At 41.0% G+C, this 27,416-nt stretch overlaps 1 protein-coding gene across 1 annotated transcript; it reads left to right on the top strand.

Annotated features, from left to right (window-relative positions):
* The first annotated feature begins 1,035 nt into the window (after positions 1-1,035).
* Positions 1,036-27,416, top strand: faim2b (Fas apoptotic inhibitory molecule 2b). Its single transcript, XM_051676014.1, has 12 exons — positions 1,036-1,241; positions 7,244-7,307; positions 7,442-7,518; positions 7,662-7,726; positions 7,852-7,905; positions 8,015-8,065; positions 16,011-16,050; positions 16,529-16,566; positions 16,680-16,767; positions 24,675-24,770; positions 24,982-25,035; positions 25,157-27,416. The coding sequence occupies exons 1-12, from the start codon at positions 1,227-1,229 to the stop codon at positions 25,304-25,306; spliced, it is 792 nt and encodes a 263-aa protein (XP_051531974.1). The 5' UTR covers positions 1,036-1,226; the 3' UTR covers positions 25,307-27,416.

Below are 27,416 nucleotides of genomic sequence, written 5' to 3'. Positions count from 1 at the left end.
CCTCAAAATCAGCACTATGTCACTATAACTCTAACAGCTTTATACCCAAGTGTGTAAAAGGCCCCTCTTGCTGCGTTATATTTATTAAAAAAAAAAGAAAAAAAAAAGTACATATTTTGTGTTGCTCCATTAATCTTCAATGGAAATAATAATAATAATAATAATAATAATAATATGATATTTTCCGTGGGGGTGGGTGGGGTGCAATGCTTAAGATTGTTTTTAATATATGATGATTATAATTGAATTTCAATGCAGGTAGGCTGAGGTTTGAAACAGTATGTGTATTTTATTGTGGTGGTAAAGCTGTCCTGAGGTAAAATTGTTTACATTAGTGTTAACATGTTTGGTACTAAATGCATTTATAAAATTACAGTACACTAATCACAATGATTTCTCAATAGTCTGAAAAGAGTATTAAATCATCACAGAAACTTAAATTATCAGTCAATATTATATTATTATAAAAGTTATTGCCAACTTAAGTACAATCTTGTCAAATAAATATTGAACCTATTAACCTAAATAGGTTATGAGAACATGTTTGAATTGTGTGGGGTTGGTAATGAACATATACAGTATAAATAGCATCCTTTTTGATACTTTTAAAATCATTATTATTATTTTTTATTTTTTTATTTTTTGGTAATATTTTTGTTTGTTTTGTTTTTGAGTGTATTTATGTTAATAGGTTAAAAAAATAATATATATATATATATATATAAAATATTATGTTTTATTTTTTATTTATTTTTTCTGTGTAGCATATCTCACCTTTATTCTTTTAAGGTTCATAAACTCCCATAGGTCATGTGTTTATTTAATTTACATAACTCTAAAAATAGCACAAGTGTTCACTGAGGAAAGGGTTGAATCACAGAAGGAGCGAATGGTATGTTCCCGCTTACTGTCATCACTGGGACGTTGCTAGAATGAACTTGTAAAGCAAAGCCCATGTGTGGGGGGAGTGAATGTGAGAAGGATTAACCTGAATGCAGTGTATAAAGGATTGGATTAATCTGCACTGCTGAGACACACAAGCACACATGCTGTCTGGACATATGAGAAACCTGGACAACTTCACCAGCATTCAACAAGAACTTTTGAAGAAAATTGCTTAACTTTCTTTCACTTTGATTCATTGACGTTTTCCTCATTGTACCACATTGCATCTACTAGCAACACTATAGCAAGAAAGCAAAACAGGGCAACACTATCAAATAAAGATGACACAGAAAAAGGTAAGAATAATTTCATCAAAAACAACAGAATAGAATAGAATAGAACAGAATAGAATAGAATAGAATAGAATAGAATACGTAGAATAGAATAGAAATCAAAATAATCTCTCTAAAACCTGTAAGCACAGTAGCAGAAGTGAATTAATTTATGAAATATATAATCAATATATCAAATAATGGTTTATAATTTTAGTGACAAAATGCATTTAAAATGGCAGAAATCTTTTCATGTTCATAACAATACTATTTCAAACCCTGTGTCATAACAAGGGAAGACACTCCGTCTAAACTACCATGTTTCTATAAAGAGATTATTCTGTCTATTTATACATCTAGATGCTGTCTTTACAGAGCAATATCAACATTAAATGTTTTATTCATAAAATAACTACACAGCACATTACTGTAAAAACTAAATAGAAAATCTATATCTTCTCAATCTATCCTTCTCATAAGGCACCATACTGTATTCTGTTTCTGATAGATTATTTTTCCACAGGTACTCATCTGTTAATCTCTAAACTAGGTTGGTTCATATCTATGTGCTTAAACAATACTGCAGTTTTAAAAACATTTTAGCCATGATTATTTTTGTCCCTAGCAGTAACATACTCCAAATAATGTAAAATTTGAGATTTATATTACAGATGGATAGAGTTTGCTCACCATGCTTTATAAATTAATGAATATCCATTATATTTTGAAAACAATTAAAGTATGTTAATAGCATATAAACAGTGTGTGTGTGTGTGTGTGTGTGTGTGTGTGTGTGTGTGTGTGTGTGTGTGTGTGTGTGTGTATATATACAGGGTTGGTAGGGTTACTTTTGAAATGTATTCCATTACAGATTACAGAATACATGCTGTAAAATGTAATTTGTAACGTATTCCATTAGATTACTCAAGGTCAGTAACATATTCTAAATACTTTGGATTACTTCTTCAGCAGTGGTAGATTTTTTCACTTGTTTTGACTATAAAAACTCTGCCAGTACAGTAAGACATAATACACATGTTAAAAATACATTCTCTGAAAAACCTAAATATCTTATGCAGTGTTGTTTCTAAAACAAGATAAATCAAATTGATCTTGTTTTAAGGATTTTTAGATATTTTTACAGGAAAACAATACAAAAATTATTATCAAGAATAAGATTTTTGCCCTAATATCAAAGGTCTTACTAGAAAAAAAAACAATTATGATCCAACGTGAATTTTCTTGATAAAAAATATGATCGTGTCTGGTAACGTGCATGTAAAATGGCTAGAAATAGCATTTTAGCTTAGCATAAAGCTGACAATTTACACAAGGTTTATTTCTATTTCTTCTGCTCCAAACCTACTTCAAATTTACTTCTCTGTCTGCTCGTATGAATGTAACACATCATAAGAAAGTGTTTCACCGCTGTTCAAATGCACTTTGGATTTCATCATTTATATGTATAAATGTTTTCCATCTGAAAGGACTAAATATTAAATGAAACAAATGACAATAAAATGCAAAGTAATCTCTTCAGTAATTAAAATAATTTTTGAATGTAACTGCATTCTAATTACCAATTATTTAAACTGTAACTGTAGTGGAATTCAGTTACTTATATTTAGTTTTTTAAATATGTAATCCCGTTACATGTATTCCATTACTCCCCAACCCTGTATATATATATATATATATATATATATATATATATATATATATATACACACACACACACACACCGATCAGCCACAACATTAAAACCACCTGCCTAATATTGTCTAGGTCCCCCTCATGCCGCCAAAACAGCACCAACCCACATCACAGAATAGCATTCTGAGATGCTAGTCTTCTCACCACAATTGTACAGAGCGGTTATCTGAGTTACCGTAGACTCTGTCAGTTCGAATCAGTCTGGCCATTCTCTGTTGACCTCTCTCATCAACAAGGCATCGTCCACAGAACTGCTGCCCCTTACTGGATGTTTTTGGTTTTTGGCACCATTCTGAGAACATTCTGGAGACTGTTGTGTGTGAAAATCCCAGGAGATCAGCAGTTACAGAAATACTCAAACCAGTCCGTCTGGCACCAACAATCGTCCATGCAATTATCTAATCAACCAATCGTGTGGCAGCAGTGCAGTGCATAAAATCAGGCAGATACGGGTCAGGAGTTTCAGTTAATGTTCACATTAACCATCAGAATGTGGGAAAAAAAAATATCTCAGTGATTTGGACCATGGCATGATTGTTGGTACCAGATGGGCTGGTTTGAGTACAAATCTAGTACAGTTGTGGTGAGAAGTATAGCATCTCAGAATGCGCTGTTTTGGTGGCACGAGGGGTACCTACACAACATTAGGCAGGTGGTTTTAATGTTGTGGTTGATCAGTGTATATATATATATATATATATATATATATATATATATATATATATATACTGTAGATAGATAGATAGATAGATAGCATGTTTGGCTACTGCAGCACCTGCACAATAAGTGACTTTGCATCTGACAGGCAGAGTTGCCAAGTCTGCTTATAATTCGTGATTTTGGGCTTGTTTTTTCATAAAGTTTCTTTTAAATAAGGGCACTCGTGGGTTATTGTTTTTTGGGCTTTTTTTTCTTCAGAAAACGGTCACTTTATTGGGCTTCCAACACACCAGCCCTGCAGCACTTTCGGCACTCACAGTCTCTCAAATACTGCATGTTGCAAGTGGAAGTTGTCACAAGGGCTACATTTAAGTAACTATATGTTTTTGAGTTAAACGTCTAATTACACAATTGTCTGTTTTCTCTAGAAGCAGTTTTATATGCTGGTTTTAAACACCACGTTAAAAACCTCTTTAAATTACAGTGTTTTTCAGGGATGATCACATGAATCTTAACATGAAACCTATGCCACTGGTTTAATGGCAGGTTCCATTGTGACAACTAACCCCTTATGGACAAAAGGTCAACGTGTTCATTGAACTTCATCTTTGTTCCTGAACAAAAACATTGAAAATATTGAATTGCTTTTTTGTAGCCAAGGCTTCTTTGTGTGTGGCTATACAGATGCCCTACTCAGGCAGAATCTGGAGATTGATATTTTGTTATTTATTTACAGTTATGTAAGAATGCAAAAAAAAAAAAAAAAAAAAACAAGTAGCAAAATGATTACTTTGTGGCCTCTACGTAGAAATGCAACTATATTGCAAATTCATGGGCATTTGTAATTTGATATTGATTTAAGAAATGAACAAGTACAGTACTTGATGCAATGTAGCTTGGTATCTTAATCTAGAAAAACTATGCATGAGCATTTTGGTGTTGCCACCCCCTTGCCATAAATTAATTTCTAGATCTGCCCCTGCTGCAGTCGCGTGAATTTAAAGAACTTTACCATTTGACTGCTGATTAAAGGATTAATACTGAAATAACTGAGACAATAAAATAAGATAATACGTTTTCTTTACACATGAAGAGAGTGTAAAGATTCCACAAAAGCTATCAAAATCATGCATGTCAGCAAAGCAAGGAAATGAACAGGGACCAAATAAATAAAAACATAGACATGTATATTTGACTATGAAAAATTAATTTATGAATTAATTAATATGTTTTTACTAACATAACACTGCACTTTCCCTTGGGTGTTTGACCATCACTCTGAGCACAAGGTCCTAATCACCCATGGGACACCGCCTATTGAGGGGAAATGTGCCCCCTCAGTCTGAATGGGCATGATGACTCTGAGTAGCACAACCATTTTCAACTGTTGTAATAATAATAATGAACAGTTTCTTGAATATCATATTAGCACATTAGAATGATTTTGTAAGGATTAACCAACCCAGTATACAGTGCATCTGGAAAGTATTCACAGCGCTTCACTTTTTCCACATTTTGTTATGTCACAGCCTTATTCCAAAATGGATTAAATTCATTATTTTCCTCAAAATTCTACAAACAATACCTCATAATGACAACATGAAAGAAGTTTGTTTGAAATCTTTGCAAATTTATTAAAAAAAAAAAAGAAAAAAAAAAAAAAATCACATGTACATAAGTATTCACAGCCTTTGCTCAATACTTTGTTGAAGCACCTTTGGCACCAATTACAGCCTCAAGTCTTTTTGAGTAAGATGCTACAAGCTTGGCACATCTATTTTTGGGCAGTTTCTCCCATTCTTCTTTGCAGGACCTCTCAAGCTCCATCAGATTGGATGGGGAGTGTCGGTACACAGCCATTTTCAGATCTCTCCAGAGATGTTCGATCGGGTTCAAGTCTGGGCTCTGCTGGGCCACTCAAGGACATTCACAGAGTTGTCCCGTAGCCACTCCTTTGTTATCTTGGCTGTGTGCTTAGGGTCGTTGTCCTGTTGGAAGATGAACCTTTGCCCCAGTCTGAGGTCCAGAGCGCTCTGGAGCAGGTTTTCATCAAGGATGTCTCTGTACATTGCTGCATTCATCTTTCCCTCGATCCTGACTAGTCTCCCAGTTCCTGCCGCTGAAAAACATCCCCACAGCATGATGCTGCCACCACCATGCTTCACTGTAGGGATGGTATTGGTCAGGTGATGAGCGGTGCCTGGTTTCCTCCAGACATGATGCTTGCCATTCAGGCCAAAGAGTTCAATCTTTGTTTCTCATGGTCTGAGAGTCCTTCAGGTGCCTTTAGGCAAACTCCAGACGGGCTGTCATGTGCCTTTTACTGAGGAGTGGCTTCCGTCTGGCCACTCTACCATACAGGCCTGATTGGTGGAGTGCTGCAGAGATGGTTGTTCTTCTGGAAGTTTCTCCTCTCTCCACAGAGAAATGCTGGAGCTCTGTCAGAGTGACCATCGGGTTCTTGGTCACCTCCCTGACTAAGGCCCTTCTCCCCCGATTGCTCAGTTTGGCCGGGCGGCCAGCTCTAGGAAGAGTCCTGGTGGTTCCAAACTTCTTCCATTTACGGATGATGGAGGCCACTGTGCTCATTGGGACCTTCAATGCTGCAGACATTTTTCTGTACCCTTCCACAGATCTGTGCCTCAATACAATCCTGTCTCGGAGGTCTACAGACAATTCCTTGGACTTCATGGCTTGGTTTGTGCTCTGACATGCACTGTTAACTGTGGGACCTTATATAGACAGGTGTGTGCCTTTCCAAATCATGTCCAATCAACTGAATTTACCACAGGTGGACTCCAATCAAGTTGTAGAAACATCTCAAGGATGATCAGGGGAAACAGTATGCACCTGAGCTCAATTTTGAGTGTCATGGCAAAGGCTGTGAATACTTATGTACATGTGATTTATTTTCATTTTTTATTTTTAATAAATTTGCAAAGATTTCAAACAAACTTCTTTCACATTGTCATTGTGGGGTATTGTTTGTAGAATTTTTAGGAAAATAATGAATTTAATCCATTTTGGAATAAGGCTGTAACATCACAAAATGTGGAACAAGTGAAGCGCTGTGAATAATTTCCGGATGCACTGTATCCTTAAAAGATATGCATACGCTGTATATATATACATATAAACATATAATAATTTGTAATGTCACTAATGTTTTGGCAGTATTTCTCATCAATTTAATGCATAGTGAACGGAAGCATCAATAAAAAAAATCTTAGTGTTGTACAACTTTTGAACAGTACTGTATATACTGTACTATAGATATATTCTGTAGGATCTAAAACTCTGAGGCTGAGATCATTAGTGAAACTACTTTTTTTTTATCCAAAAGTGCATCTTCTGTGCTTCAATGGAAGCAAGGAAATCTGACCATCTTTGCAAAGGAGTTAACAGTGTCATACATTTGCTTACATTTAATTAGTGACCTAGAAACAGAACAAAATACTTAACATAATTTTTATTTTATATCATAACGTTTCCCTGTTTTTAATTTTTCAAAATCTTAAAATGTTTTTTTTTTTTTACAGGTTTCCCAGATCCTGTTAATAAACAGAACCCCAGATTCTCAAATCAAGTCTTTTGGACACCACTGTATATTGTTATGCCCTCACTGTGTCCTGAATATGTGTATGTTATTACAGGTTATCCCAACAGTCCAAACTGTTGAAGGAAACATGCCTCCAAGTTATGACGAAGCCAATGCAGGTACATTGTGTGTTTATTAACAAATCTGTTGTAGTGTTCTGCCTTCTGCCCAGTGCACAATACAACACTATAGTTTCTTGTCTAATTTTACTGTAAGGTACTGTACTGTAAAATGTACCCTTGTCTGTTTGCAGGATGTCCAGGTTATTACTATGGTGAAGGAACATTTTCCTGGGATGACAAGAATATCAGGCGAATATTTATAAGAAAGGTAACAAATCTAATCTTTAAACTAACTTATATGTATACATAGAGAGAGAGAGAGAGAGAGAGAGAGAGAGAGAGAGAGAGAGCTATGAAACATGAAATGAAAACATGCATATTTAAGAAACTTTTCTTATAATATTCTTGCAGGTTTATTCAATTCTGATGCTGCAGCTCTTTGCAACAGTAGCAGTTATTACCCTCTTCACTTTCTAGTGAGTAATATGATCACTTCTCATGACTTAAGATCTTGATCATCACGTTATATAAGTGAGTGGTGAAAATGATGTATTTTTTCTTCCACATTACTAATAACCCTGCTTCCTCTGGCGTAATTTAGTGCTCCAGTGAGGATGTACATTCAGACACATCCCATTTTGTACTCAATGTCCAAGTAAGTAATACTGCTTTTTAAATCAATTATTAAAATGTTTAATGGATTAAAATATTATTCATGTACTGTATCTGAGCATACTAACTAGAGTTTTGCTTGTATTTTGCAGTCTTCTGTTTCTTGTCACTTATATCTCTTTGGCTTGCTGTGGTGATTTGAGGTCTGTTCATTAATGTTGTAATAGTGTAGACATACTGTTTACTCTTGCTTATAGGGAAAAGTATAAAATACATCTAGCCTATATAAAAACACATAACATAACATAACATAATATAACATAACATAGTAGCAACCTAGTCTCATAGAATGAATACTACTATATCTAAATATTTGCAAACTGACTACAACGGCTGATTATGACTTTATTAATACTTATTTTTTTTCACTATTACTCACACACTGATATCAAAACACTTACTATAGTGCATAATTTAACCCTTCTATTATGTTTAAAAACAATTACACCTGTGATGTTGGGGTCAAAAATGACCCATATAGAGTTCAATAGATTTTCAGTAAATTTACAGCACACTTATCTATAAATTTTGAACATGAAAATTGGCATAGGCTTACCTACATGTTTTCACACTGAATAAAGGCTTCTATAGTATAATTCTAACTGGAAAACGCACCACCTGTTTGTGAGTTGTGGTACTACACATGTACAATAGATAAACAGTAAATCTTAGCTTTACTGTAAGAATTTACAGTACTTAAAATAAGCTAATACTCATATTACTTACCATTTTAATTAGTCTGAAAGAAAAACATAATCATGATTTATATTCTGCAACATTACAACCATAGGAATATTGCAAAAATTTAAAAAAAAAATAAAAAAATAAAAATAAAAATAACATTAATTATTGTACAACAAATTAATTGTCAGCATTATCAAATCAACACTGTGCAGTTGAACAACTAAAAATCGCTAACTGTGTGTGTGTGTGTGTGTGTGTGTGTGTGTGTGTGTGTGTACTACACAGTTTTGGCAGTATGTGCAGGTCTGTGTATACTATCTGCAAATATTAACCCTATAAAGCTGTGTGTATCATATTTCATAAACAAATTTCTAAAAACTCTACATCATCAACATGATAAATATTTTGCTGAAAGCCTCCTGGTAAATGTTTCTGTACTTCTGGAAGTAGAAGATCTTGAAAAATGAAGGCCTAAAATGATCGTCTTCATATTTTTATTCACATGTTTTTTTTTTTTAGGTTTACAGAGAGACACACACACACACACACACACACACACACACACACACACACACACACACTGTTTATATGCTATTAACATACTTAAATTGTTTTCAAAATATAATAGCTATTCATTAATTTATAAAACACAGTGAGCAAACTCTTGTGACACCCTTCTCTCAAGAGAAGCTTCACAGCTGCATTGAAAACCAGCATTATTTACTCCTGGGTCAGATTTGAACCGAAAATAATAGGTGTAGGCAAAAAGTTTGACATTCCATAAATATAAACAAATATTATAAAAACTTAAAACCTTTTTTTTAACATATTAATTTTTTCAATGTTGAGGATAACCCAAAAGCATTCTGACTAAACTTAAGATTGATTTTTCACTGTTTTTAGCTCTTAAACGGGTTATAAATGACAGGAGAGTTTAAAAAACTCCTCTGCTGAATATTTCATCGGAAAACTCTAGCCAAAAATATAGTAAAGGCTGGTTTATACTTCTGCGTCGAACCTACGGTGTAGGCTCTGTGTAGTGGCCAATGCATTGGCTTGCATTTATAGTTCTGCGTTAATGTGTCTGCGTCGTTCTGTGAATACACAGCCAAAATGCTAACAATGTGTTTCATAAATAAACAAAATCAATGCAATATATGTAATTTCTGGATTAAAAGTATTTATTAAATTATTGTAGCATCAAAAATGAGTTCAAAGTATATGAACATGTTGACATGTACATATTATATATTATATATGTTGCCTGCATTGCAGGCAGTTCTAAATGAGTAAATTACTGTATGCTTGCCCTTAAGTAGCTTAAATAATGATAGGCATGCATAAATATTTTGGCATACTTTTGACGTTCCGTGCTGAAAAAGAAATTGTAAAATGAATTAATAACTACTCACCTGAATAACAAAAAATGGCTGTCATTTTATAGATTTTACAATGCATATGACAATGTAACCAACTCTTATCAGGTGCTTTTTAATTTGCTGACAAATTAGAAGTATTTTGTTTCCATAACTTAGGTAATATGATTATTTACTGAACACATACTGTCAAACAGACAGTCAAATCATCGTGCCGATCAGAACGATCGCGAGTAGAATACAAAATATGTTATATTCACATATCAAATTAATTTCAAGTAAAAGCTCTAAGAATAAAAGCTTTTAGAGTTTATAAGCTATAAACAGATAGCCTATCTTTCGTCATGGTTACTTGTGTAACCTCCGTTCCCTGATGGAGGGAACGAGACGTTGTGTCGATGTAGTGACACTAGGGGTCACTCTTGGGAGCCTGAGACACCTCTGGTCTTTGATAAAAGGCCAATGAAAATTGCCGAGTGGTATTTGCATGCCACTCCCCCGGACATACGGGTATAAAAGGAGCTGGTATGCAACCACTCATTCAGGTTTTATGCTGAGGAGCCGAGACATGGTCCGGCCATTTCAGTGGGTAGTTCAGCGTTGTGGCAGGAGGGACACAACGTCTCATTCCCTCCATCAGGGAACAGAGGTTACACAAGTAACCATAACTTTCCCTATCTGTCACTCACTCGACATTGTGTCGATGTAGTGACACTAGGGGTCCCTATACGAAACACCACAACTGGCTGAACTGTGTTAAGTGAACTGGTGGTGTGTGGTTGGCAGACCACTGTGTGCCTCATAGCAGCACACCAGGTCGACACGTAACCTCCCCCAACATATTTATGAGTGTCGAACAACTCTTTGGGGACAAGTCAACTACCCAAAAGATAGAGACAGGCTAACCCAGTTTTGGCCTCTTTTCCCCTTCTCTTTTTCCACTCCCTAAAAAAGAAGGGGGATTATCCGACTGGGCCGCCAGGTCTAGTCGGGGGGTGTCCCTCCCAAGGGGAAGACACCGCGGAGACCACACCTCGCCCAAAGAGAGGGGTGGATATTTAAGTGGAAGAATATGTCACATGGTCTTTCCGACCATGTGGAGAGTCTTCAAGGTAGATTCTACCCAACGGGGGAGGAGTTACTACAAACATGGAGACTGGGGCAGAGGGGCTCTGCCCAAGGAAGACGCAGTTTGCCAACAGGGAAACAAATTAGCAGAAGATATATATTGCATGGGGTTAGCCTTACAGGGAACCACCACATGCGGAGCACCTACCCCAGAACAGGACTCTTAGTTAGCACGTGTACTGGGCCAGCAGCGAGTCTCTCCGAAAACTAGACTGCCACAGGGCTCGGAGGAAGTCAACCAGGGAACAAAGTTTGTGAACACTACTGGGAATTAATGGAGCACGTCTTCAGCTCAAAAGGAGGTGGAAGGCGCTATGTGCAAGCGATAAACCCGGCCGGCTATCCCGGGCTTGTCCGCTTGTATTGCGTGCCACTACCTGGGACAAAACCGGTTCCACCCGGAGGTTGTAGAACCTTGCAAATGTGTTGGGTGTTGCCCAGCCTGCTGCTCTGCAAATGTCTGTTAGAGAGGCACCCCTGGCCAGGGCCCAGGAGGCCACTACACCCCTGGTAGAATGGGCTTGTAGCCCTAACGGGGGCGGCATGTCCTGGGCGTGATATGCCATAGTTATGGCATCAATGAGCCAGTGGGCGATCCTCTGCTTGGAGACAGCGCTTCCTTTCCTCTGTGCACCAAAGCAGACAAAGAGCTGCTCAGATATCCTAAAGCTCTGTGTGCGATCCAAATAGATGCGTAAAGCAGGCACCGGACACAGCAACGTCAGGGCTGGGTCCCTAAAGGGGTCGTGGGAACCTTGGGCACATAGCCCCGTCGGGGTCTCAGGATCACGTGAGAGTAGCCCGGACCGAACTCCAGGCACGTTTTGCTGACAGAGAACGCTTGCAGGTCTCCTACCCTCTTGATGGAAGTGAGCGCAGTCAGGAGGGCAGTTTTCAAGGAGAGTGCCTTAAGCTCGGCTGACTGCAGAGGCTCAAAGGGGGCTCTCTGTAGACCCTGAAGAACTACAGAGAGGTCCCATGAGGGAACGAGGTGCAGTCATGGAGGGATTCAGCCTCCTGGCGCCTCTTAGGAACCTGATGATCAGGTCGTGCTTCCCTAAGGACTTACCGTCGACTGCGTCGTGGTGTGCTGCTATGGCGGCAACGTACACCTTCAAGGTAGAAGGGGACAGCCTCCCTTTCAACCTCTCCTGCAGGAAGGAAAGCACTGATCCGACTGCGCATCTCTGGGGGTCTTCCCGTTGGGAAGAACACCACTTAGCAAACAGACGCCACTTAAAGGCATACATACATAAGGCGCCTTGTAGAGGGGGCCCTAGCCTGAGTGATCGTGTCTACCACCGCAGGTCTTCCACATCCCGTCCAGGGGCCAGACATGGAGATTCCAGAGGTCTGGTCGCGGGTGCCAGATGGTGCCCCGTCCCTGAGAAAGAAGGTCCTTCCTCGGGGGAATTCACCGGGGGGGGGAGGCTGTCGCGAGGAGCGTGAGGTCCGATAACCACGTGTGGGTGGGCCAGTAGGGTGCTACCAGGACAACCTGCTCCTCATCATCCCTGATCTTGCACAGGGTCTGTGAAAGTAGGCTCACTGGGGGAAATGCATATTTGCGCATGCCAGGGGGCCAGCTGTGTGCCAGCGCTTTTATGCCGAGGGGGGCCTCGGTCAGGGCGTACTAGAGCGGGCAGTGGGGAGGATTCTTGGGAGGCAAACAGGTGCACTGTGCCTGTCCGAATCGACTCCAAATCAGCTGGACCACCTGAGGGTGGAGTCTCCACTCTCCCCTGAGGGTAACCTGTCGTGACAGCGCGTCCGCTCTAGTGTTGAGGTTGCCCGGGATGTGAGTGGCTTGCAGCGACTTGAAGTGCTGCTGACTCCAGAGGAGGAGACGGCGGGCGAGTTTTGACATACAACGTGAGCGCAGACCACCTTGGCGGTTGACATATGCTACCGTTGCCGTGTTGTCTGTCTGAACTAACATGTGCTTGCCCTGGATTAACGGCCGAAACCTCCACAGGGTGAGCAGAATTGCCAACAACTTTAGGCAGTTGATGTGCCAATGCAGTCGTGGGCCCGTCCACAAGCCGGTGGCTGTTGGATTTGCCGCAACCCACTGCCTTTTTTCGGTACAATGAAGTAGGGGCTGTAAAACTCCTTCTTCATCTTGGCCGGAGGGACAGGTTCTATCGTGCCCTTCCGTAGGAGGGTAGCAATCTCTGTGCGCAAGGTAGCAGCATTTTCGTCCTTCACCAAGGTGAAATGGATACCGCTGAACCTGGGCAGACGCCTGGCGAACTGAATCGCGTAGCCGAGTCGGACGGTCCGGACCAGCCTTCGCGACGGATTGGAAAGCGCAAGCCATGCGTCCAAGTTCCGCGCAAGGGGGACCAAAGGGACAACGTCGTCGGACGTACCGGCAGGTGGGGCCTCACGGCGGGGTGGGGCAGAACTCAAGGTACCACACCATGTCGTGGCCGTGCTGAGTCTAGGGACATCGAAGCACTTACCTGGCTCCTTGTGACCACCCCCGGAACATCCTGGGATGGGGAGGAAGAGGCCTGTCCTCATGACCTGTGGAGACTGTCACATCGGGGGCGGATCTGTGCCACAGCTGGGCACTCAGGAGCGGGAGACCACCGCTGGAGCGCCAAACCCACCAAATAGAGTGGTGGACGGTGCTCGTGATGATGGCTGTGCACACCGGATATGTGACCCAGGTAACAAGGAAACCGCTCTTGCTGAACTCTTGACCGGGGGATGGAGAGGTCTGTTTACCAGCTCCAGAGCAGCGGGTTTTGTTGTCCCTGTGTTGCCTGTCTCAAGGGCGCTTTGAAGCCTTTCACAGGTTCTTGGCGGCCACCACAGGGGGACACCCTTGGCGACGAGCAGACGGGGTGTGGGATCTTGAGCCACACCGGGGCAGGATATGCTGGATAGCCTCCATCTACTGCTCCACTGTCGAGAACTGCTGGGTAAAGTCCTTGACAGTGTCACCGAATAGACCAGCCTGGGAGATGGGGGCAGCAAGGAACCGTGTCCTGTCGGCCTCACCCATCTTGACCAGGTTGAGCCAAAGGTGGTGCTCCTGGACCACTAATGTGGACATCGTCCACCCGAGAGACCGCGCCGTGACCTCCGTCACTCGGAGACTGAAGTCGGTCATCGAGCGCAGTTCCTGCATCAATCCCGGGGCAGAACTGCCCTCGTGCAGTTCCTTTAGTACCTTGGCGGACTTGCAGGAGAGCCATGGCATGCAGGGCGGAGGCGGCTTCTCCAATGGCACAGTAGGCCTTGGCCGTCAGAGACGACGTAAACCTACAGACCTTGGACAGGGGCTTCGGGCACCCGCGCCAGGTGGCGACGCTCTGTGGGCATAGGTGCACCGCGAGTGCCTTTATCCACAGGGGGATTGCCGAATAGCTCTTGGTCGCCCCACCATAGAGGGTAGTGAGGGCAGGGGAGCTGAAAAGATTGGGACCGGGCAGTAAAAAAGTGCCTCCCACGACCTTGTCATCTCTTCATGCACTTCCGGGAAGAAAGGAACGGGGCGGGGCGTGGCTTTGAGCGGCGCCACAAGCCCAGGAACCAATCATCGAGTCGCGAGGGTTCAGGGAAGAGCGGAGGGTTCCATTCTAGCCGATGCTCGCGGCTCCCCGGGAAAGCATGTCATCATCTCTGCGTCAGCCTGTGACTGGGCAATCGTCCCCAAAGGGAGGAGCCCAGCTGAGGCTTCCAGGTCCGACTGGACGAGCCCGCTCTCCGATGCTGCTCTCGAGAGCTCATCACTTTCACAGGCTCCGAAAGTGAGACGAGCCGGCGAAACGAGCTCGTCTCGCCGTGAGACGAGCCGGTGGACTCATCCAGAAGCCCGATCAGGGCAGACGAGCGTGTGGGGGGATACCCGGTGGAGGCGGTCCCATTGGGGTCCCCAAATCGCCCCCAGTGCTAGCCGCGCTGGCCTCATACCCGTGGGAAAAAGGACCGAGGCGGGGAGCCTCTGGGGTGGCTTGATTTCTTACGAAGGTGAGCTGCGACCTCATCGTTGCCATGGACATGTCCTCGCAATGAGTACATGACAATCCATGAATGCTGTCTCTGCGTGAGCAGTGCCCAGACATGAAAGACAGTGATCGTCACCGTCAGAAGGCAAGAGATAATGAGCGCAACTAGGAATAACACACAATCGGAAAGGCATCTTTAAAAAGACGTTTCTTTAAAAAGACATTCCGTGTGTGCCGCTCTTTTAGAGAAATATACTCTTATTTCTGCCGAAGCACCCAGGGGCATTCTCTGCAGTGCACCAGTGCAGAGGAGGGAGAAGGCGCTGAAATACACCGTCAGATCCAGCAGAGGTAAATGAACAGTCGTGGGAATTCAGCTCAGTGAGCATGACCGTTCGGCTCCGAAGAGAAAATCTGAATGAGTGGTTACATACCAGCTCCTTTTATTGCCGTATGTCTGGGGGAGTGGCATGCAAATACCACTCGCCAATTTTCATTGGCCTTTTATCAAAGACCAGAGGTGTCTCGGGCTCCCAAGAGTGACCGCTAGTGTCACTACATCGACACAACATCGAGTGAGTGACAGATAGGGAACAGCAGATGCTCCCGACTGAGACAATTTCTTTAATGGTCACGAGTCCAAATACAATGTGATATGATGCATAGATATTAAAATAATCTTGGATAAAATGCTACGCTACCTCACACATCCTTGACATCACCCTAGGGGTGGTCTCTGGTTAAAGTTGACCAATCACAGCTGTTGTGGTCTGCATCAACGTGCAGTTACATTTTTGAAGAGGTGTGCACTAGGCTTCAACGCAGAATTATAAATTGGCCTTAAGGCATGATTTTGTTTTGCAAATGTGCCATGGTCACTTATTGTTCATGAGACCAGACTGCATAATAGTAACATTCATCTTTTTTTTCATGAATTACAGGAGGCAGTTTCCATGGAATCTCATTCTACTTACAGTCTTTGTGAGTATCTGTATCCAAATATTCAAAATATCATCCAGTTTGACTGGTTTATAATTATAATTAAATGCCAAAATAACAGAGATGCAGGTTCACCTTTAGCATTTATAATCAATTGAGGCATTGGTGTCCATGAGATACTGGAAGTATGCTGCATGTATTGCTGCCTGCACATTATGAATATACTGTACTTGTAATATACTGTATAATACATTTTTTGCTGGTGGATAATTCATATCTCAGACTCATTTAAATCATGTGCTTTATCTATTATGAGCATGTAGCTAATAGAAAGCTAGAGAAGAATCTATAGTAAATAGATTCCATGACTTAGACCTATGTAACACACCAAATATGGTGACACAGTGTAGGGTGGGGTATAATTATTTTTACAAGTGTACAGACCTTTACTCTACTTTGACTAATTGCTTTTTTCTCCATTATTTATTTTGCATGCTTTCTCAAACATTGTGACTTAAAGACTTTGAGCATGGCTTGCATGTTAGGTTTTATCTCCAGGTAATGTGATATCTGCTGTATATTTGCCTGCTTTCTAATTTTTCTAATCTTGATATTTTTGAAACAAATGCTTTATCTACGGATCATAATGTTGTCTTTTTTTCTCCTCACAGTTTCTACAACACCAAGTCTGTTGTGCTGTGCATTGGTATCACTGCCACAGTGTGTCTGTGCGTCACCTTATTCAGCTTTCAGAGCAAGGTGAGTCAGTCATGGAAAAAAACAAAAACAAACATCTGTGCTGTGTAAACTCAGAGAAGTCTTATTCCAAGTGCAACAAACCTGGTTATGATATAGTCAGTCAGTTTAGACAAACACTGAAATTAAATTTGATGACTCAGTTTCTCATTGTGTGAGATTAAATTTCTACAAATACCTATTGAAAAAAAAAAACATACAAAGTAAAATATACAGTTCCCCCAACAAGTATTTGGACACACTGAAAAATGGATGAATGTCTTTGCATTACATAACTAAATATAAAACCAAGTGGAATATCTTTTAAAGAAAGATAGCATAAGCATTTTTTTTTAAGCAAAACATTTGAAAAGAAGTTTGTTAGGTTTCAAGTGATGAAACAAATTATGTATCCTTTTCTATTTTTGTCTTTTATAATATTATATAACTTTATATCATAGAACAATGTTAAATTAAGTCAATTAACAATGTCAACATTTTCAGATTGTCAACCTTTGTGGAACATGTCCATAGTTAAATGTGCTGAACTACACATGTGATTATTCCTGCTTGGATACCTGTCTGAATCTAAGGGGAACTGATTTCATACTAAAAATCTAAATACTAAAAATACTAAAAAGACTAAAAAAATGGCTCAGAAAAAAAAAAGTTAAATCTGATCAAATCTGTAACATAATCTGTTTGTAGGTGCTTATTTGGACCACTGCCCCGCTTGTTTTTATTTATTTATTTACTAATTTATTGTTATTTTATATTATTGCCACCCAAGTGATTTCTGAATTTGGCATTCGATAATAAATCGATATAAATCACGAATCCGCTAGTCTTGACTAATCTGGGCCACCCCTAAAATGGGTCATACCACTGACATTGCGTGAGTGGCTCAAATAAATGAGAATTGATCTGAATATATGAAGCATGTTCTGCTGAAATAATGAAAAATACCACAAAATTAACTGAAATGAGAGAGTGCATTTTACCTGTCAATCAGACACATGTGGAAGTTGCATTCGTTACTATAGCAACAATAGGCTGCCGGTGCTTTTCTCTCAGAATCATCATTGAAGGTAGAAAGAAAAGGAAAGAAACTGTAGTGTTTTATTTTAAATGAAAATCAGATAAATGCTTTCACTTCATACAGAATATAATTAAGAATAATTAATAAATAAAATCAATTCATGTTTCATTTTTAAATATTCTAATGGTAGCGTTGTAAAATAAAAAAAAAAAAAAAATATCACTTTGTTTGATCTATGTAAAAGTTCAGTTAGGCCTTATAATGATAGCAAATTATTGCAACATGGAGTGATATTTACAACAAATGAATGAATCCTTCCTTTTGTGTTGAGATATTAATCACCAATGAAGACAGATGAATCAGAGAAAGAGAAGAAAGAGGACAGGTAGGCCTATTTACTATTCAGTGAACAAAAGTTAGTTTTAGTTAGGATTTATTGAGAAAGTGCATGAAAATAAAATATCCCTTTAAAAATCTAGGGTAATCTATTCAAGAAGTCATTGTTTGATTGCTTTTCATTAAATATATTGGTAACACAATGAAATAAGGTTGTGTATCCATTAACATTGCACAATGAATTAAAGGAATATTCCAGGTTCGATACAAGTTAAGCTCAATCGAGAGCATTTGTGGCATAATGTTGATTACCACAAAAATTAATTTGGACTCATTAATTTTTGAGGCACTTACAATGAAAGTGAATGTGGCCAATTTTTGCAGGGCTTAAACACAGAAATTTGAAGCTTATAATTTTATAAATGCACTTACATTAATTCTTCTGTTAAAACTCATGTATTATTTGAGCTGTAAATTGTTTAAATTGTCATTTTAACAGTCATTTTAGGATTTTAAGATTTGTTGATATTACATTGTCATGATAACAAAATTGTAAAGCTGGCTATAACTTTACACAGAAGGTTTGTAAGTGATTTTATCACACTAAAATCATGTTTAAACATATATCCTTTATGTCTTGTGACTATACTTTTAAAACAGTGAGTATTTAACGTTCAAATTTTGCCCCCCATTCAGTTCCATTGTAAGTGCCTCACTGTAACCCAGATTTTTGCTTTTTTTTTTTTTAAAGAAAAGGAGGGACGAGTTTAAATACATTTTTGTGGTAATCAGCATTATGCCACAAATGCTCTTGATTGAGCTTAACTTGTTTTTAACCCGGAACATTCCTTTAACATGAAAAATGAACAATATTTTACAGCATTTGTAATCTTGGTTTATGTTAATCTCTACACATACAAAAAGAGTTTAATATTAAAATTCGTAATGTAACATGAGTAAGAACTAACATGAACTTACAATGAACAATATGTATAAATTAATATTAACTAAGATGAACAAATGCATAAAAAATATTCATTGTTATGTCTTTAAACCTAATTTGGAATGTTACATGTTCATGCATTAATGTGTACAACCTTAGGGTAAAGTATATTGTTAAATCATTATTCCCAACATCAGCTGTGGTTGTAAAATTTGTTGTGGGTTTATTGGGTGGCCTGTATGAGTGTGAGACTCCCGGCCTGAAATTATGTCCCAGTCTGGCCCTGCAAAGACATTTTTAAATGTGGCAATAACTGTCCAAATACTTTGTGGGCACTATGTATGCAAATTCTAAATGCACATTAGGGTGCCAGTCAAACTTAAAGTTTGTAAATTGTTTGCTCTCACCCCTAGATTTATTCTTCCATATATACAATAAACACACACAAAAATTTTAGACGCTTCAACATTGTTAATTGGTGGCACAACATCCCTGAAATTGAAATGAAAAGCGTTGAAAATGGAATGTGCTTAAAAGTGTTTAAGAATGACAGTGTATAGTGTGCGCAATTCAGACATGGCTTATTTCAGTCACTGCAGAGTTTTTCAACAATGATTGACTGCTTGGACATAGGAAACTGCTGATGGTACAAGCAGGTACTGTTTTTGTTCCTCTTGGTTTGAGATAACAGAATTGAAGTTCTGTATCAGTGACACGCCACGTTCAGCAGCATCATTGACAGCCTTCAGCTGCTGTACCCTGTGACGACTGATGCTGTAATGTTCATTGCTCTCCCAGCTGCTAGGATCCTGCTGTAGGAAGTCTGTTTCAATCTGCATGACATCAAAGAACTTGTTGGTGTTTAGCGAAACAAAGTGTGATAATGTCAACTGAGGCACAATGCTTTAATCCAGTGATTCGACTCGAGGTGCAATATCCGAACTGGCATGAGAACCAGTATTTGGATTAGATTACACTTCAGTGTAGTCTATATTCTGAATTATCACAACAGAAAGTGTAATACATTGCAACACCAGTAGAATTATAGAATTAGTAATTAACTACAAAAATTGCACAAATGAAATAACAAAGCACAGTTACCTGTATAACTCAATTTACGCTGAAAATGTGAAGAACTCGATAACTTCAGTTTGCTTGTGCAGAAAATGTCTTGGTTACTTTTGTAACCTCCGTTCCCTGATGGAGGGAACGAGACATTGTGTCGATGTAGTGACACTAGGGGTCACTGTTGGGAGCCCCAACACCTCTGCTTTTTGAAAAAAGGCCAATGGGAATTGGCGAGTGGAATTTGCATGCCACTCTCCCAGACATATGGATATAAAAGGAGCTGGTATGCAACCACTCATTCAGGTTTTGTGCTGAGGAGCCGAGACAAGGTCCAGGCCATTTCAGCGTGTAGTTCAGTGTTATGGCAAGAGGGACACAACGTCTCGTTCCCTCCATCAGGGAACGGAGGTTACAAAAGTAACCAGGACGTTCCCTGTCTGTCACTCACTCGACATTGTGTCGATGTAGTGACACAAGGGGTCCCTATACAAAAAGCCACAACTAGCTGAACTGTGTAACGTGGACTGGCGGTGCGAGACGGGCAGACCACTGTGTGCCTCATAGCCAGCACACCAGGCCATCACGTAACCTTCCCCAATGCTCTTATGAACGTCGAATGGTCCTTTGAGAACAAATCGACTGCCCAAAAAATAGGGACAGGCTAGCCCAGCCGTGGCCTCTTTTCCTCTTTTTTCTCCCCAAAAAAGAGTGGAATTTGTTAACCGACTAGGGGCCATAAATGTCTACGTCGGGGGGGGTGTCACTCCCAAGGGGAAGACACCGCGGAGACCACACCCCACCCAGAGAAGGGGGGGGGGTATTTTGAGTGGAAATACGTCACATGGTCTTACCGAGTCTTGTCGGAAGTATGTCATGTGGAGAAGTCACATGGTAGGTCCTACCTGAGGGGGAAGGAGTTTCTACAAACATGGTGACCGGGGGCAGAGAGGCCTCTGCCCAAGGAAGACGCAGTTTACCAACAGTTAAAACGATTTAGCGGAAGATATCACATGGGGTCACCTATGGGGAATCAGCACATGTGGAGCACCTCCCCAGTACAGGGCCTAATTAGCACACGTACTGGTCCGGCAGCGGGTTTCTCCACAAACTCGTCTGCCACAGGGCTAATGAGCTTGTGAACATGACTGGGAGTCAAAAGCGCACGTCTTCACCTCAAGGGAGGGGAACGGTGCTATGCGCAAGTGGTACACCCGGCCAGCTGTCCCAGAACTCACCTGCTCGTACCTGACAATACACGGGACGAAACCGGCTCAACCCGGAGATTGTAGAACCTCACAAAGGTGTTGGGTGTTGCCCAGCCCGCTGCTCTGCAGATGTCTGCCAAAGAAGCGCCACTGATCAGGGCCCAGGAGGCCGCTACACTCCTAGTAGAGTGGGCTCGTAACCCCACGGGGGGCGGCATGTCCTGAATGTGATATGCCATCACGATGGCGTCAATGACCCAGTGGGCGATCCTCTGTTTGGAGACAGCGCTTCCTTTCCGCTGTCCACCAAAGCAGACAAAGAGCTGCTCGGAGCTTCTAAAGCTCTGCGTGCGATCCAAATAGATGCATAAAGCACGCACCGGACACAGCAACACCAAGGCTGGGACTGCCTCCTCCTGGGGCAGTGCTTGCAGGTTCACCACCTGATCCCTAAAAGGGGTCGTGAGAACCATGGGCACATAGCCCGGTCGGGGTCTCAGGATCACATGAGATTAGCCCGGACCGAACTCCAGGCATGATTTACTGACAGAGAACGCCTGCAGGTCCCCTACCCTCTTGATGGAAGTGAGCACAGTCAGGAGGGCAGTCTTCAAAGAGAGTGCCTTAAGCTCAACTGACTCCAGGGGCTCAAAGGGAGCTCCCCATAGACCCCGAAGGACTACAGAGAGGTCCCACGAGGGGATGAGGCATGGTCTGGAGGGATTCAACCTCCTAGTGCCTCTCAGGAACCTGATGATCAAGTCATACTTCCCCAAATACTTACCATCCACTGCATCGTGATGTGCCGAAATGGTGGCTACATACACCTTCAAGGTGGAGGGGGACAGCCACCCCTCCAGCCTCTCCTGCAGGAAGGAAAGCACCGATCCGACTGTGCATCTCTGGGGGTCTTTGCATCAGGAAGAACACCACTTAGCGAACAGACGCCACTTCAAGGCATACAGGCGCATCGTAGAGGGAGCCCTAGCCTGAGTGATCGTGTCTACCACTGTGGGTGGTAGGCAATTTAGGTCTTCCGCGTCCCGTCCAAGGGCCAGACGTGGAGATTCCAGAGGTCTATTGCGAGGAGCGTGAGGTCCGAGAACCACATCTGGGTGGGCCAGTAGGGTGCTACTAGGATGACCTGCTCCTCATCCTACCTGACCTTGAACAGCGTCTGTACAAGTAGGCTCACTGGGGGAAACGCATATTTGCGTAATCCCGGGGGACAGCTGTGTGCCAGTGCGTCTATACCGAGGGGTGCCTCGGTCAAGGCATACCAAAGTGGGCAGTGGAAGGATTTCCAGGAAGCAAACAGGTCTACCTGTGCTCGACTGAATCGACTCCAAATCAGCTGGACCACCTGGGGGTAGAGTCTCTACTCTCCCCTGAGCGTAGCCTGTCATGACAGCACGTCCGTCGCGTTGTTGAGGTCGCCCGGGATGTGAGTGGCTCGCAGTGACTTGAGGTGCTGCTGACTCCAGAGGAGGAGACGGCGGGTGAGTAGTGACATGCAACGGGAGCGTAGACCGCCTTGAAGGTTGATGTATGCTACCATTGCCGTGTTGTCCGTCCGGACCAACACGTGCTTGCCCTGGATCAACAGCTGGAACCTCTGCAGGGTGAGCAGTACTGCCAACAACTCGAGGCAGTTGATGTGCCAACGCAGCCGCGGCCCATCCAGGAGCCGGTAGCATACGGTGCCCCAGCCCGTCTTGGAGGTGTCCGTCGTAACCACGACATGCCTAGAGACCAGCTCTAGGGGAACCCCTGTCCATAGAAATGCAAGGTCGGTCTAAGGGCTGAAGAAGCGGTGACAGATCAGCGTGACAACCACGCGATGTGTCGCACGGCACCATGCCCATCTCGGGACTTGAGTCTGAAGCCAGTGCTGAAGCGCTGGGCAAAGTCCTCGACGGTGTCGCCGAACAGGCCAACCTGGGAAATGGAGGCATCAAGGAACTGTGCCTTGTCATAGCTGCCCGGGAAAGCGTGTCCATCATCTCCGCGTCGGCCTGAGACTGGGTGACCATACCCGAAGGAGGAAGCCCAGCCGAAGCCTCCGCGTCAGACTGGACGAGCCCGCACTCCGATGCTGCGCTCGATAACTCATCATCTTCCCAGGCCCTGAATAAGAGGTCAAACTCGCCCTGAGACGAGCTGGCGGTCTCATCCGAGAGCCTGACCGGGGCAAGTGAGCGTGCTGAGGAATGGGAGGTCTGTGGGGGGTTACCTGGCAGAGGTGCTCCCATTTAAGTCCCCAAATCGCCCCCAGTGCTAAACGACGCAGCCTTATACCCGTAGGTAGAAGGACTGAGGCAGGGAGCCGCTGGGGTGGCTTGCTTTCTTACGAAGGTAAGCCACGACCGCAACGTTGCCATGGTCATGTTCTCGCAATGAGGACAAGACCCATCCACGAAGGATGTCTCTGCGTTGGCAGCGCCCAGACATGTAAGACAGCGATTGTGGCCATAAGAAGCGGAGAGATAACGACCGCAACCAGGAATAACACACAAACGGAAAGTCATCATTAAAAAGATGTTCCGTGTGTGCCGCTCTTTTAGAATTGAAAATATATTCTTTTAGAATATACTCTTTTGTTTTGTTCTGCCGAAGCGACCAGGGGCGTTCTCTGCACTCCACGGGTGCAGAGGGGGAGAAGCCGCTGATATGCGCCATACATCCAGCAGTTTGAGGTGAACGGTAGGGAGAAATTGAATTCAGTGCACTGAATGCAACCGCTCAGCTCCGAAGAGAAAATCTGAATGAGTGGTTGCATACCAGCTCCTTTTATACCCGTATGTCCGGGGGAGTGGCATGCAAATTCCACTCGCCAATTCCCATTGGCCTTTTTTAAAAAAGCAGAGGTGTTTGGGGCTCCCAAGAGTGACCCCTAGTGTCACTACATCAACACAACATCGAGTGAGTGACAGATAGGGAACATCAACACTAACACCAAAGAATATATAATTAGCAGTACAAAAATACATAAATAAGTAAAGAGTCCACAGTACCACACACTACAGGTTTCCTGTGGTTGCCATCAATTTATTTGTCAGTTAAATACAAGTTGGTGCTGAGACACACTCTGTTGTGTCGGACATATATTACACAGTGCACATACACTGCATACAATACATTTGTGCCACCAGTTAATGTTAAAATATTTTCTTGAAATTTTTTCTGCTTTACACTTGAGTCAAATGGAAAACTTTTGGGGGGTGAGAGCTCGGAAAAGTTGTATTTTAATTTTTCTCATTCATGTCATTGGCACCCTAATGCACATGCATGCAAAATGCAATAATATATAGATTTTACAATTACATTTGTCTCTCTGTAGATTGACATCACCTCCTTTCAAGGTCTTCTCTTCACTCTGTGTATGGTCATGTTTTTCTGTGCTATTGTCATGGGATTTGTTGTTCCCTTTGGATATGTAAGTTTCTAAAAATAAACACAAACTAGCAATATCTCTAAATCTACTTAAATTTTTGACCTACTTTAACAGAGTTATGGACTGGTTGTAACTGTATTTTTAGATACTGTCTTATAATCCCAGTCCTTATCTGTACAAAACCATTAACCCTCCCAATATAGAATCCAGACACTTCTAGCTGCTATTTTAAAGATGTTTCTCTTTTCAAAAGGTTCCTTGGTTACATGCTGTCTATGCCAGCATAGGAGCTATTGTCTTTACCATGGTAAGAAGGACTGATTAGTCTCAAAGGATTATGGTTTAAAGTGATGAGTATTTGTCATGTGATTAAGGTGATACTATATAACTGGCTAACCTGCTTCTCTTTTCATAATTTCTTGTATTAGTTTCTAGCCTTTGATACGCAGCTGCTAATGGGAAACAAGCAATACACCATGAGTCCTGAAGAATATATCTTCGCAACTCTAAGTCTCTACCTGGATATTGTGTACTTGTTTACATTCCTGTTGCAAATGTTTGGTAATGGTAGAGAATGAGACAGTTTTGGTAGTCATGTACAATATTAAGAGCTTATGTTTCAAACTGTTCTGCAACCTCAAATTTGTTTAGGACAGTATGTGGCCTTTTATGTGTTTTAACGGTTGAGGAAACATCAAAACTTGAAAAAAAAATCTCAGGTAACTTGAACAAAAATGTGCTTCATGTGGTAACATCTAATTTAACCAACAAAAGATCTTTTAATGTCAGGTCAGGTAGAAAGGTAACAACTACATATTTTCACTTTGAACAGTGTGAGAAATAAGCTGTAGAAATAAGATATAAGAACAAGAGCAGTGTGATTAAGACCATGTAGGCAAGACCACATAAAGCAAATAACTAAATACCCAATTGGGAATTTAATAATTAATAAAATATGATGAAATAAAAATAAACATTTATAATCTAATGTAGAACACACAAGAGGATTGTATTTTAAAGCATTACCTTTAGAAACCTTAAAAAAAAAAAAAAAAAAAAAAATTAACAAATGTATTTATATTGTTCCTATGTGTTTATTGTCCCATTCATCCAGCTGGTTGTTGGTTCAGAAAGATTATGTATTTAAATTGAAGTACTGACTTTGTATTTACTGGTATTAGAGTTTATATTAATCTCTATTATTTTCATACCAATTATTTGTTTATGCAGTTTTTATTCAAACATAAAATGTGTAATGAATTTAAAATAATTGAAGATAACAATTTTCTGTGACTTATAAACAGTTCATTCAATATCATTGTTATTTTCTATGTAACAGTTATCTTTTGTATTACATTGTAGTATGTAAACACAGTGTTGTATAAAGTATCCAATGGTCATAATTAAGGTAAAAGTAAAGATACCTTCATGGAAATTGACTCAAGTAAAAGTTAAAGTAGCTCATCAGAAAAATACTTAAGTACAATTATTAAAGTAACTGATTTAAAATTTACTTAAGTATCAAAAGTACAAGTAAATCACATAAATTACGGAAAAGCTAATTATACCCATGGCAACTTATTTGATTGGCAGTGCGGGAGTTTATATTAGAAGGAATTAACTGAAGAACTGCTCTGACCAATCAGTTAGCAAGTAAATGTACTACTCTTCTGCTGCAAAATAACAAAGAGAATAAAATTATCTTATCATTTACTCACCCTCATGCCATTCCAGATGTGTATGACTTTCTTTCTTGAACGCAGTTTAGCCTAAACCACAACATACTGTAACTGAAATAGTGTACCATATCAACCACCCAGAACACCCTAGTAACAACATACTGTATAGCATAAATGTGCTAAAAATCAAAGAGAACACTTTAGCATCCACCCAGAACACTCAATTTAATCAAATAAGTATTGTTAGAAATGTTCATGAGCACTGGTAATTATTTATACACACATCGTGTCATACCTTGGTACTATATAAAAAGTAGCCTAAACACATCTGATCGACTAGCACATAACTTCATCATTATTTCACAGATTTCATAATGTTTCAGCCAAAATGTGTCAAATTAATTCCCCCCCACCCCCCCCCAAAAAAAGATTTAAACTTACATGAGCAGTTTCTTTTCTTCCCCAGTGGAGACGGAACACACGTTATCTGGCGCGTGCTTCGCTTGTGATTTTGACTTAGATTCATGATTCGTGAAACGAATCATTCAGACTGCTTTTTCAATCTTTTTGATTGGTTCTAATGTATCAAATGTAAAAGATTCGACTCAGTTCTATCATGAATCAGATATCACTATCGCCGATCTGCATGCAATTTACACGTACAGCTATTTAATTTTTTGCGGTCGGTTGCAAAAGAACCGAAAGGGTCTGGAGAATTTTATCGGAGTTAAAGTATTAATTTTCTCTTCAAAATATAGTGAAGTGAAAGTAAAAGTCCAAAGAAAAATTATACTCAAAGTACAAGTATTAAAAAACTGAACTTAAGTACAGTAACGAAGTATTTGTACTTCGTTACTATACACCTCTGTGTAAATGTCTACATTGATTATCCTTTATTTGATAGTTTTTAATGAAGGTTGATGCACTTCTGATACCTGATGTAAATACTGTACTACTTACATTTGTGTCATGTAATGCAGGTGGTTAAAATAAATAAAATCATGCCTGT

This window comes from Myxocyprinus asiaticus, chromosome 37 (genome assembly GCF_019703515.2).
Source record: "Myxocyprinus asiaticus isolate MX2 ecotype Aquarium Trade chromosome 37, UBuf_Myxa_2, whole genome shotgun sequence".
NCBI classification, from domain to species: Eukaryota; Metazoa; Chordata; class Actinopteri; order Cypriniformes; family Catostomidae; genus Myxocyprinus; species Myxocyprinus asiaticus.
Note: the sequence above shows the minus strand (reverse complement) of the source record. Positions and strands in the feature narration are given on the sequence as shown.

What these genes read in the sequence shown, in the direction of transcription:
- faim2b (XM_051676014.1), top strand. An exon ending in TCATTCTACTTACAGTCTTT is followed by an intron (nt 16,051 to 16,528) that starts GTGAGTATCTGT and finishes TGTGACTTAAAG; the next exon opens with ACTTTGAGCATGGCTTGCAT. An exon ending in ATGTTAGGTTTTATCTCCAG is followed by an intron (nt 16,567 to 16,679) that starts GTAATGTGATAT and finishes TTCTCCTCACAG; the next exon opens with TTTCTACAACACCAAGTCTG.